Here is a 14,121-nt window from a genome sequence, read left to right as displayed (position 1 = left end):
ATAGGTAGGATGAGAGCCAGAAGAGAGCGGAATCTCTGAGGCCGAGGGAGTGTAGTTTTTTGAGGAGGCGTGGGTGGTCGACTGTGTCGAAGGCCGCGGAGAGGTCAAGGAGTAGGAGCACTGAATAGAGGCCATTAGCTTTGGCGGTTAGAAGGTCGTTGGAGAGTTTGAGTAAGGCGGTTTCAGTGGAATGTAGGGCACGGAAGCCGGACTGTAGGGGATCGAGGAGGCTGTTGTCATTGAGGTGAGAGCTTAGGCGAGTTTAGACTAAGCAGTCGAGGAGTTTGGATGTGAATGGGAGCAGGGAGATGGTTCTGAGGTTGTTCGGGTCATTGGGGTCCAGGGAGGGATTTTTAAGTATGGGGGTGATGTGTGCATGCTTCAGAGGGTAGGGGAATGCGCCGGAAGAGAGGGAGAGATCACTCTTATCTCTGTTAATAAAACACAGACCTGACTGGAGAGGTGAGGAGGATTCTGGGACGTCACATGTCATCACTCTCATCTCTATTAATAAAACACAGACCTGACCGGAGAGGTGAGGAGGATTCTGGGAGGTCACATGATGTAACTCTTGTCTCTATCAATAAAACACAGACCTGACCGGAGAGGTGAGGAGGATTCTGGGAGGTCACATGACGTCAATCTCATCTCTATTAATAAAACACAGACCTGACCGGAGAGGTGAGGAGGATTCTGGGAGGTCACATGGCATCACTCATCTCTATTTATAAAACACAGACCTGACCGGAGAGGTGAGTAGGATTCTGGGAGGTCACATGATCCTACTGGTGTGCAGAGTTCTTCTGGTGACCATTTAACCATCACAGTGCCTTCACCTCATTCCCTGAAACCAAGAGGAACAATTGCAAGAAAATTGTGGAAGTCACCAACAAAATCCATGATCTGCTGACAGGAGAGGTGAGCGGTGCCGGGAATTCTGGGACATTCTCCAGTAACAGACAAGGGATGTGTCTGGATGGTGACTGTATCATTGTGTGTGTCAGGTTCCTATAAGGTGTCAGGGTGTCACTGTCTATTTCTCCATGGAGGAGTGGGAGTATTTAGAAGGACACAAGGACCTCTACAAGGACGTCATGATGGACAATCAGCCGCCCCTCACATCACCGGGTAAGAGGAGACTTTATTGGAAAGGAGAGAGCAGTACGGAGGGTCCACCTAGATCCCCCATCATCTGATAAACACATAGAAACAATGTATTCAGTCAGTGTGTGTGTTTCCTACAGATGGATCCAGTCATGGGAACCCACCAGAGAGATGTCCCCGTCCTCTGTATTCCCGGTATTCCACACAGGAAGGCCATGCCATCCCTCACCATCATCAGGTAGATGGAACTGAGCAATTAGAACTCATATTCAATGTAGAATTCTACGCTTTGAGATAACATTCTTCTATGTCACAGTAGTGGTGTGAACCTCCTGCGCTCACAAGTGTTTCAACTATATAATAAACCAAGAGAAGCTGCTAACATTAAATCATATACCAGTGATTGTCATAAATAAATACAATAAAAAATGTAGCGCTACTCCTTTAGGTACATACATGTATATATATATATATATATATATATATATATATATATATATATAACACAAATTAATTAGTGATATGTGAACTCAAATTACATAAAAAAATTGTGATAGTGATATCAATTAAAATTAATTAGTGCCCATTACTCAAAAAATCTACAAAGTTAATTCAGGTAGCCTAAAACGTGAAAAAAAAAAATCAATTTATATATATATATATAATTCTGTGAATATAACATCACACGTGCCTCTCTTGTAGTGAAAACCACAATATAACAATAAATAGAACAGTGCTCTCAAAGTCCAATAAATGCTGATGGTGACCAAAAAATGACAAAGAATCGTGCTTCCAATAACTACTGATGGTGACCATAAATTGACAGAAACTCGTGTAGATATTTGTGTGCATGTGAATATGACAATCCGACCACCATCTGGATAAGCCTCTCACCTCATCACTTCGACCCTTGCGGATCAAAGCGCTTTAGTGGATCCCTCTCATGGATCCTCCAAGTAAGCTATCACTCCAAATGTTGCTCCTTGTCGCACCCAAATCTCTCAGAAATTAGTACTCCACCAATGGCTCCTCTCCAGGTAAGATGCAGCATCAATCTCTCAAATGAGACATAAAATAGATCCTCCCATAGAGCCCTAAGGAAGTCACATGACACTGTGACGCAACGCGTCGGCCTGACGTAGTGACGCATTTCCGGCGTGGTGGCCATCTTGGTACACCTGTACACCCATACATACATGCCCTCATCCGAAAGCATGAGGTTTTGAATTGGATACGGCTGCTACGTGAGTGAGGATGTTTGTTATTTGTCCCTACTTCACAAATAAAATATACTGCACTATGGGAGGATCTATTTTATGTCTCATTTGAGAGATTGATGCTGTATCTTACCTGGAGAGGAGCCATTGGTGGAGTACTAATTTCTGAGAGATTTGGGTGCGACAAGGAGCAACATTTGGAGTGATAGCTTACTTGGAGGATCCGTGAGAGGGATCCACTAAAGCGCTTTGATCCGCAAGGGTCGAAGTGATGAGGTGAGAGGCTTATCCAGATGGTGGTCGGATTGTCATATTCACATGCACACAAATATCTACACGAGTTTCTGTCAATTTATGGTCACCATCAGTAGTTATTGGAAGCACGATTGTTTGTCATTTTTTGGTCACCATCAGCATTTATTGGACTTTGAGAGCACTGTTCTATTTATTGTTCTATTGTGGTTTTCACTACACGAGAGGCACGTATGATTTTATATTCACAGAATTATATATATATATAAAAATGGATTTTTTTTTTCACATGTTTTAGGCTACCTGAATTAACTTTGTAGATTTTTTGAGTAATGGGCACTAATTAATTTTAATATCACTATCACAATTTTTTGATATAATTTTGAGTTCACATATCACTAATTAATTTGTTATATATATATATGTGTGTATGTACCTAAAGGAGTAGCGCTACATTTTTTATTGTATTTATTCTTCTATGTCGTCTCTTGTTTCCTTTTACAAATCCGTTCTATCATATTTGGTCTTTAGGGTGAAGAACTGAAAGACATCAAAGTTGAGGTTAAAGTGGAAAAAGAACAGATGTTTGGGGATCAGCAGTCTATGGAGGAGGGTGGTCCTCTGTATTCCCGGGATTCCAAACAGGAAGATCAAACTATCCCCCACCATCATCAGGTAGGTGGGACTGAGTAATTAGAACTCAAAAGTGTTCTAAGCTATAAGATGTAATCTCTTGATCCTTTTTATAAATATATTTTATATTTTTTGGGGTTTAGGGTGAGAGTTATCCCCATCCTCCGTATTCCCAGGATTCCATACAGGAGGATCAGATGATCCCACATCATGATCAGGTAGGTGGCTTGTAGGCATGTAGACCTAAATATGTATTCTAAGCTATGAGATTACATTCTTCTATGTTGTTTCTTGTTTCTACATTTTTGGTTTCTAGCTCCTTTAAGCACCCTACATTTTTATTGTGTTTTTTTTTTTTCTTTTAAATCAATATATGATCCTTTTTTTTACTGTGCGTGTCATCTGCCATCACGGGTCCTCTTCCTCCTTGTGTTCTTCCAAGGGAAGGTGCATACTGGTTGACGTAGGCCTTTTCTTGCTACTGTTAGTCCAGGCTGATGTGATGATATGCTACTAGGGAGCGGGTCCTTGGCTTCCTAGGCTCACACGAAATGGGCAGTAGACCTGATTTATCTACTATATGCTTTAGGTCAGTAACGCCTGCTAGTCTTGCTCCTCCCCCAGCCTGTGACTGGACAGTAAAAGGAGAAGCAGCAGACTGATGAGCTCATCTCTCTGTCACTCTGCTCTCATCCCTTGTTAGAATTGCAGCTTATTGGCTGCTTGTTATGCTTCTCCTTTTCCCAGTCTGAGCTCTTATGTACAGATACTGCAAGAGCCTGACACCAGATCCCATTCAGGTACTCACACCTCTTATATTTATTTAAAAAAGAAAAAAAAACATGAAATGATGTAGTGAGGAATGCAAATCTGCTGTCATTTGTGTATTTTATTTTATTTTTTACATTTCTAATTTGACTTTTTTTTATATATATATATATATATATACACACACACAATTTTTTTTCATTATTTTGGGGTTTAGGGTGAAGAGCGGATTAATATAAAAGTTGAGGTTAAAATGGAAGAAGAGGAGACGTATGTGGGGGGAGATCAGCCGTCCACGGAGGAGGCTGGGATGGTTATGAAGAGTAAGCAGGAAGAAATTTCTCTAACCATCAACACAAGTAAGTACAGGCACTATGGAAGAAAAGGGTCACAATCTCATTTTACTTCTGAGTAGAAGGCTTGTAGTTTAAGGAACAATGTTCGATAATCCTCAGATCTTCCCATTCTCCTGCAGGTGCTAAAAGGTTTAAATATATGTTTGCCTAATAAAGGGTTAATGTGTGGTGTTGCAAGGGTTAACAATTGGTGCTGTGATGAGCCTTCCCCCGTATGTGTCACTTCCTGCTTCTGATGGGATATATGTAGGAGAAGACCGGACCTCGTAGTGGGAGGTGAAAAGTGAGGGCGCTGCAAAGATGTAGACTGAAGTGTACAGTGGAGTTTCCCCTTAGCGGGCCCCCGGGATGGGTTCCAAGGACCGGACTTTTCATGTATTGGCATGCAACTAAGCCATAAAAAGGTATGGACATCGCCACACAGATTCTATGGAACCCGTACAGAACTGAAGGTGCTTTACAGTGTATTGGGGAGATGAACCAAACGTACAATTCAGTTAACCTTCGATATCACGTAGTCAAGCAAGATAAGGATCAGCAGCCAGTTCAGGAGAGAGAACGGTGGTAGTTGGTGGTGGAGGTTCTGTAGGTAGGGGTAGCTTTGCACTTGGTGAGCCCTACTGATTGGCCAGGTGCCTAAGTTAGGGCCTACTGTAGAGCAGAACCTTCCGAGGAACCTTGACTGGAAACCAGTGTGCAAGACCTGCAGTGGTTCCCCTCTTTGCCTCCAGGTTGGACATGGTGACGTGTGCAGTATTATGAAGAGCTGGTGGAGGACAATCAGTGCTTTTCCCTTCAAAATGTCTCTGTAGCCAATATCAGGACAGGTTTTGCTGGCAGGTCATAAGACGTAGTTCTTGGTGTGGCTGGTATAATTTGGTCTCCAGCCATGAGGTGACGCTAACCCACGTGTGAGACAATATAAAGGTATCAGCATGCAGTTCCCCCCGTGCTGGCTTTGATCCGATTCCACTGTTAATTTAGGGCCTACTGTAGAGCAGAACCTTCTGAGGAACCTTGACTGGAAGCCCAGTGTGCAAGACCTGCAGAGGTTCCCCTCTTTGCCTCCAGGTTGGACATGGTGACATGTGCAGTGTTATGAAGAGCTGATGGAGGACAATCAGCGCTTTTCCCTTCAAAATGTCTCTGTAGCCAGTATCAGGACAGGTTTTCGCTGGCAGGTGATAATACGTAGTTCTTTGTGTGGGGCCTGGTGATATAATTTGGCCTCCAGCTATGAGGTGATGCTAACCCACTTGTGAGACAATATAAAGGTATCAGCATGCAGTTCCCCCCATGATGCATTTAATCCGGTTCCACATACTCACAGTAGGCCGCGACCCTGGCCCCGGCTTACAACAAAGGATGAACAATCACCAAAAACATCGCTTTAAAAGGAAGTCCTTCTGCTGAACTGGTCAGTCAGGGCCGTGGATAAGAGGGTTCCACCGGTTCTCCTGTATGGGGCCCAGGACAGTAGGGGGGCTGGGTGAATCAGATGTGGGTAGTGAGGGTGATCAGCAATTACTCAAACTGATCCCCTGTATGGCTCTCTCTGCAGCACCTGAAAGCCGGCTTCTTCTCCTCTCCCTCCTGCTGGCTTTAGCTGCTGCAAAGAGAGCCATACAGGGGATCGGTTCTAGTAATTGCACCCTCCATGTGCATTATACATTTCTCCCTGTGCCCCCACAGTGCTGCCAGCTTCCCTCCTCTCCTTCCCACCAGCAGCTGCTAGCACACAATAGGATCCTTCGGGATGGAGAGTGGCGGAAGGGTCCCGTAAATATGTCACATTTACCAGCCCCTTCCTTCCCTGAATGAACACAATGAGTGATTGGTACTGATCACTCATTGTGTTCTTTCATACCTGAAGCGTAGTAAACTGTGGGTTTTTCTTGGGGGGGGGGGGCAGGGGGAGGGTGACTGTCAGTTTGGCTCTATAGCTTCCAATAGCAGCCCGGTGGTCAATTATTGTGTTTCCTATTTCCAAAGTAGATGAATCGCTTGGAACTGGGTGGTAGGAGGCTTAGTTCAGGATTCTTGCTTGCAGTCCTCAACCCGCTCTCCTTTTTACGTCCTACCTTGAAGTCCTCAGGGTGGGACTCTAATCCATCTCCGCACCCCCCAGTCCTTTCCTCTTTGCGGGTAGAAAGATACATGGAACCCACTTCCTTTTCAGTCCTTGGAGGGGACTCACACCCTTAGTGGACTGGCCTGGCCCGGTTCTTGTCTAGGCAGTAAGGGAGTGTACCTGCTGGGTTAGGGCCAGGCTGAGTTCACTAGACCGGTATGTACCAGGAGTTGGTTCCAGATAGGGTAATGTCTGGTTCTGCAACAGAACAGAGGGATGGGGGCAAGCCATGCTCTCGCTCTCTCTCTTCTCCGTACTACGCTGCCAGGATGGACTAGATGGATTCTGATTGGTCAGCACCATTACATGTACCTGGGAGGGTGGGAAAGGAGTCCTGTGTTAGGTCGCGTTTAGTTTTTCTGTTAAGATAAACTAACCCTTTAATAGACCATTGCACTATTATCTTACGGCATCACCACACTGGATGGAGGAGCAATGGAGTCACCCCAGAACAGCAGTATTATAAATCTGGGCATAGGTAGTGTTAGATGGACTAAGTCTAAGCTCTGAGCAGTTCAGGAAAAGGCTCTGAAAGTTTGAAAAGTTTACACTGTCAGGTGAATACGTTACAAACACAGTCCTAGTTATTACAGTAACAGAGAAACAGGTTGACCCCGTATTACCTGTCAAAGTCACTGGTCCCTATAAATGGTCAAGGCTTCTCCCGTAAGGCTGGGCGCACTCTCAGAGGGATCTTCAGGTTCTGAATTTCTTAGGGATGGACCACTGCCCTGGACCTGTGTAGCACCCTGCAGCTAATTGCTTATAGCAAATGAAGTGTAGATGAAAGGGTCCATCTCCATTCCTAAATATAAATGTCGTGTTCCCAACAAATGAGGAGGAAATACTGGACACCATATGAAAGGTCCATCTCCATTCCTCAATATAACGTCATGTTCTCAACAAATGAGGAGGAGATACTGGACACCATATGAAAGGTCCATCTCCATTCCTCAATATAACGTCATGTTCCCAACAAATGAGGAGGAGATACTGGACACCATATGGAAGGTCCATCTCCATTCCTCAATATAACGTCACGTTCCCAACAAATGAGGAGGAGATACTGGACACCATATGGAAGGTCCATCTGCAGATCATATTATGTACTCAGCCGGAACACTTTTCTGATAGATTTTGGAGGGAGAACAGGAGCCCAGCTGTGAGATCGACATTTCCACTTATTCCACTGACGGGGGGAGGAGCTAAATCTCCAGTTATTTGTGAATTCTGAGATTTCTTCCATTTCTCTCCATCAGATGGCGCTGATGTCAGGAATTCCTTGGAGAGATGTCTTCTATTATCTGCTGATTGGAAGTCAGAAGATAATGCCATCACACAGGATTCTCCAGGAGTGAATCCAAATACACCATATATCCATCACAGACCTTCCTGTCCAGAGACATCAATGGATCCCTCTGATCAGGGGGAATCTTCTGACCAATCACATACTAGGAGTGCAAATGTCCATTTAGGATCCCACACTGCAGATAGATCAACAGATGCATCTAATCCCAAGGAATCTTCCTCACCCCATGTAGGAGTTCACAGAGGTGGAAATATATTCTCATGTTCAGAGTGTGAGAAATGTTTCAATAGGAAAGAAAATTTTATTCAGCACCAGAGAGTTCACACAGGTGAGCGTCCTTATTCATGTGCAGAGTGCGGGAAATCTTTCACTCAGAAAGGAAACCTTCTACAACACCAGAAATATCACACGGGTGAGCGTCCCTATTCATGTTCAGAGTGCGGGAAATCTTTCTATAAGAAGGATAATCTAATTAGACATCAGAGAATTCACACGGGTGAGCGTCCCTATTCATGTTCAGAGTGTGGGAAATCTTTCATTGACAAAGGAGACCTCGCTAAACATCAGAAAATTCATATTGGTAAGCGTCCTCATTCATGTTCAGAGTGTGGGAAATCATTCACTCAGAAAGGAAACCTTGTGCAACACCAGAAGTATCACACGGGTGAGCGTCCCTATTCATGTTCAGAGTGCGGGAAAACTTTCACTCAAAAAGGAAACTTTGTGAAACACCAAAGATTTCACATGGGTGAACGTCCCTTTTCATGTTCAGAGTGCGGGAAATCTTTCACTGACAAAGCAGACCTTGTTAAACATCAAAGAATTCACATGGCTGAGCGTCCTTATTCATGTTCAGAGTGTGAGAAATCTTTCACTGACAAGGGAGACCTTGTTATACATCAGAGAATTCACACAGGTGAGCGTCCGTTTTCCTGTTCAGAGTGCGGGAAATCTTTCACTGATAAAAGAGGCCTTGTCAAACATCAGAGAATTCACATGGACGTGCAACCCTATTCATGTTCAGAGTGTGGGAAATCTTTCACTCAAAAAGGAGGCCTTGTCAAACATCAGAGAATTCACACGGGCGAGCGTCCTTTTTCATGTTCAGAGTGCGGGAAATCTTTCAATCATAAAGAATGCCTTGTTAAACATCAGAGAATTCACACGGGTGAGCGTCCTTATTCATGTTCAGAGTGCGGGAAATCTTTCTTTAGGAAAGACAATCTTGTTGAACATCAAAAAGTTCACACGGGTGAACATCCTTATTCATGTTGCAAGTGCGGGAAATATTTCGCTAGAAAAGGAAACCTTGCGCAACACCAGATAATTCACACGGGTGAGCGTCCCTATTTATGTTCAGAGTGCGGGAAATCTTTCTATAAAAAAGATAAGCTTGTTAAACACCTGAAAACCAAGTGCACTGTAGATGGTGTAAGGTGAACTGCCAGAGAATGTAGTGTGGATGGAGGGGGAAGGAGAGCTGTCGGAGAATGTAGTGTGGCCTGTGGGGGAGGAGAGCTGTCAGAGAATGTAGTGTGGATGGTGGAGGAGAGCTGTCAGAGAATGTAGTGTGGATGGTGGGGGAGGAGAGCTGTCAGAGAATGTAGTGTGGATGGTGGGAGGAGAGCTGTCAGAGAATGTAGTGTGGATGGTGGGGGGAAGATAGCTGTCAGAGAATGTAGTGTGGATGGTGGGGGGAGGAGAATTGTGAGAGAATGTAGTGTGGATGGTGGAGGAGAGTTGCTGTCATTACCTCTTCCCACCTTGTGTTCCCGGTGTCCTCCATCCTCAGACCCCGATGGTTCTCCTCTGATTGGCATGTTCTTCTTTCTGTACTCTTCTTCGGTGACTCTGTGCACTCTTAGCAGAATCCATTCTTCCTCCACCATGATGTCTCCCCCTCTGCCCTTCTTCCATCTGATAAGGATTTAGTATATCTCTGTGATATTTTGGGTTGTAGTTATACTGTATATATCTGTTTTATATGTTGAAGACTTAATAGTATTGAAATATTTATAGATTTGTTTTATTATAATTCCCGTTTGCCACAACTAATAAAATCAGATTGAAGCAAAAATGTGAATCTCTATAAGGAATGAAACAATGTATCAATACCAGAATAATTTACAATAATGTCAAATGTTTGTTATGAAAAAACAATATTTTTGACTTTTTGCTATTAAAAACGTCCAGTAAAAAAATTAAAAAAATCAAATTTCGGCATAAATTTCAGCCAAAATGTATTCTGCTCAGCGTGTCTTCGCTGAAAAAAAAATCCTGATACGTGTAAATTAATTGGTTTACGCAAAACTTATAGTGTCTACAAATGGTGGTATAGATACTGGGATTCTTTTTTTCTCTACTAGTAATGGCGGCGATCAGCCACTTATAGCAGGACTGTGGCAGGCATTCTGACACTGGGGGGAGGGGAACTGACTTGGTGTCACTGACATCCCCAGTGACACTAATATAGTGATCAGTGTTAAACAAGAAAAGCACTGACACTGTACTAATGGCACTGGGCAGGAAGGGGTTAACAATAAGGGGCTATCAAAGGGTTAAGTGTGTGCAGGACATGTTTTACTAGGGGGTCTGTGTGCTTCACTGTAAGCACACTGATATGGATGGCTGTGTTGTGCTGTGTCCCGCTCTGACAGGTAGGAGGACTGTTAGTAAACAAACCAGTCCTCCTCCCTGTAGGAGATTCTCGGGTGCCAGCGCCGGCAGGTAATCACTGGATGGGACCTGGTGATTGACAGCCGCAAATGGCGGTGCAGATTGGGAGCTAGGAGCCTAGGCGATCGCAGTGTAAGGTGCCAGTCCTTAATGGGGAGCAGGGGGACAAAGGCTTAAAGCTTAACTTCCCCTTTTGGGTGGAGCTCCGCTTTAAGTAACATTTCGGAACAGTTAATAGCAGTGACCCATCTAAGGTATGGTGTCCTCTGTTGGATCCCAGTTTATGGGGTATTATCTGGGAAGAGGTGACAAGATGGTATCTGCAGAGAAGTTGGTTTGACCCCGAGCCAGTGTTTTGTGGCTGGAGATCGTGAAGTAGTAACGCAGATACACAACCTGATGTTGGTTCTCAAGTGCCTCCCAAGACGGGCAACCTGTATGTTATGGCCATTGGTTCATGTATATGTTATGGCCATTGGTTCATGTATATGTATTCGCCATTGGTTCACGTATATGTTATGTTACAGTTGCAAGAAAAAGTATGTGAACCCCTTGGGATTACGTGGAGTTTTGCATGAATTGGGCATAAAATGTGCTCTGAACGTCATCTAAGTCACAACAATAGAAGAACACAGTCTGCTGAACATAATACTACACAAACATTAGATGTTGCCATGGTTTAATTGCACATACCATGTAAACATTCACAGTGCAGGGAGGAAAAAGTATGTGAACCTTTGGACTTAATAACTGGTTGACCCTCCTTTGGCAGCAATAACCTCAACCAAACGTTTCCTGTAGTTGCAGATCAGACCTGCACAACGATCTGGAGTCATTTTGGACCACTCCTCTTCACAAAACTGTTTCAGTGTAGCAATATTCTTGGGATGTCTGGTGTGAATCTCTCTCTTAAGGTCATACCACAGCATTTCAATGGGGTTGAGGTCAGGACTCTGACTGGGCCGCTCCAGAAGGCGTATTCTGTGCTGTTGCAGCCATTGTTTTGTTGAATGACTTGTATGCTTTGGGTCATTGTCCTGTTGCATCACCCATCCTCTGCGGAGCTTCAGTTGGCGGACAGATGGTCGTACATTTTCCTGCAAAATGTCTTGATAAACTCTGGAATTCATTTTCCCATCAATGACAACATTCCGTCCAGGCCCTGAGGCAGCAAAGCAGCCCCAAACCATGATGCTCCCTCCGCCATGTTTCACAGTGGGGATGAGGTTTTGATGTTGGTGTGCTGTGCCTTTTTTCTCCACACATAGTGTTGTGTGTTCTTCCCAAACAACTCAATCTTGGTTTCATCTGTCCACAGTATATTTTGCCAGTAGTGCTGTGGAACATCCAGGTGCTCTTTTGCAAACTTCAAACGTGCTGCAATATTCTTTTTGGACAGCAATGGCTTCCTCCGTGGTGTCCTCCCATGTACTCCATTCTTGTTTCATGTTTTCCTTATTGTAGATGTGTCAACAAAAATGTTAGCATGTGCCAGAGATTTCTGTAGGTCTTTAGCTGACACTCTGGGATTCTTCTTTACCTCATGCAGCATTCTGCGCTGTGCTCTTGCAGTCATTTTTACAGGACGACCACGCCTAGGGAGAGTAGCAACAGTGCTAAACTTTCTCCATTTGTAGACAGTCTGTCTTACCGTGGACACATGAACATCAAGGCTCAAGGAGATACTTTTGTAACCCTTTCCAGCTTCATGCAAGTCAACAATTCTTGATGGTAGGTCTTCTGAGAGCTCTTTTCTGCGAGGCATGGTTCACATCAGACAGTGCTTCTTGAAACCAGTAAACCCAAAACAGGTTTGTGTTTTTTAAGGGCAGGACAGCTGTCAGCAACACATCCAATATCATCACACTGATTGGAGTCAAGGTTGGCTCATTCCTGGCTCCAATTAGCTCTGGGAGAAGTCATTAAGCTAGGGCCTCACATACTTTTTCCTCCCTGCACTGTGAATGTTTACATGTTATGTGCAATTATACCATGGCAACATCTAATGTTTGTGTAGTATTATGTTCAGCAGACTGTGTTCTTCTATTGTTGTGACTTAGATGAGGTTCAGAGCACATTTTATGCCCAATTCATGTAAAACTCCACGTAATCCCAAGGGGTTCACATACTTTTTCTTGCAACTGTATGGCCATTGGTTCATGTAAGTGTTATGGCCATTGGTTCACGTATATGTTATGGTCATTGGTTCACGTAAGTTTTACGGCCATTGGTTCACGTATATGTTATGGCCATTGGTTCACGTACAGTCATGGCCGAAATTGTTGGCACCCTTGATATTTTTCCTGAAAATCAAGTATTTCACACAAAAAAGGTATTGCATTAACACATGTTTTGCTATACACATGTTTATTCCCTTTGTATGTATTGGAACAAATATAAAACAGAGGCAGAAAAGCAAATATGACATAATGTCACACAAAACCCCAAAAATGGGCTGGACAAAAGTATTGGCACCCTTAACTTAATATTTGGTTGCACACCCTTTGGAAAACATAACTGAAATCAGTCGCTTCCTATAACCATCAATAAGCTTCTGACACCTCTCACCCGGAATTTTGGACCACTCTTCCTTTGCAAACAGCTCCAGGTCTCTCTTATTGGAAGGACACCTTTTCCCAACAGCAATTTTAAGATCTCTCCACAGGTGTTCAATGGGATTTAGATCTGGGCTCATTGCTGGCCACTTCAGAACTCTCCAGCGCTTCTTTGCCATCCATTTCTGAGTGCTTTTTGACGTATGTTTGGGGTCATTGTCCTGCTGGAAGACCCAGGATCTTGGACGCAAACCCAGCTTTCTGACACTGGGCCCTACAGTGCGACCCAAAATCCTTTGGTAATCCTCAGATTTCATGATGCCTTGCACACAGTCAAGGCACCCAGTGCCAGAGGCAGCAAAACAACCCCAAAACATCATTGAACCTCCACCATATTTTACCGTAGGTACTGTGTTTTGTTCTTTGTAGGCCTCATTCCGTTTTCGGTAAACAGTAGAATGATGTGCTTTACCGAAAAGCTCTATCTTGGTCTCATCTGTCCACAAGACGTTTTCCCAGAAGGCTTTTGGCTTACTCAAGTACATTTTGGCAAACTGTAGTCTTGCTTTTTTATGTCTCTGTGTCAGCAGTGGGGTCCTCCTGGGTCTCCTGCCATAGCGTTTCATTTCATTTAAATGTCGACGGATAGTTCGCGCTGACACTGATGCTCCCTGAGCCTGCAGGACAGCTTGAATGTCTTTGGAACATGTTTGGGGCTGCTTATCCACCATCCGGACTATTCTGCGTTGCAATCTTTCATCAATTTTCCTCATCCGTCCACGACCAGGGAGATTAGCTACAGTGCCATGGGTTGCAAACTTCTTGATAATGTTGCGCACTGTGGACAAAGGCAAATCTAGTTCTCTGGAGATGGACTTGTAACCTTGAGATTGTTGATATTTTGCCACAATTTTGGTTCTCAGGTCCTCAGACAGTTCTCGTCTCCTCTTTCTGTTGTCCATGCTTAGTGTGGCACAGACAGACACACAATGCAAAGGTTAAGTGAACGTCTCTCCTTTTTATCTGCTTTCAGGTGTGATTTCTATATTGCCCACACCTGTTACTTGCCCCAGGTGAGTTTACAGGAGCATCACATGCTTGTAACATTCTTATTTATCCG

General features: G+C 44.0%; 1 protein-coding gene across 1 annotated transcript; it reads left to right on the top strand.

The window, feature by feature from the left end:
- The first annotated feature begins 1,197 nt into the window (after positions 1-1,197).
- On the top strand, positions 1,198-9,997 carry LOC149453310 (uncharacterized). The gene is made up of 5 exons (XM_089688407.1): positions 1,198-1,342; positions 3,105-3,248; positions 3,350-3,424; positions 4,192-4,333; positions 7,721-9,997. The coding sequence occupies exons 2-5, from the start codon at positions 3,156-3,158 to the stop codon at positions 9,208-9,210; spliced, it is 1,800 nt and encodes a 599-aa protein (XP_089544533.1). The 5' UTR covers positions 1,198-1,342; positions 3,105-3,155; the 3' UTR covers positions 9,211-9,997.
- The last annotated feature ends 4,124 nt before the right edge of the window (positions 9,998-14,121 follow it).

This window comes from Staurois parvus, unplaced genomic scaffold (assembly GCF_062004578.1).
Source record: "Staurois parvus isolate SC_StPar_1 unplaced genomic scaffold, SC_StPar_1.0 ptg000449l, whole genome shotgun sequence".
Classification (NCBI taxonomy): Eukaryota; Metazoa; Chordata; class Amphibia; order Anura; family Ranidae; genus Staurois; species Staurois parvus.
The sequence above is the reverse complement of the archived record's forward strand: the minus strand, read 5'-3'. Positions and strand labels throughout refer to the sequence as shown.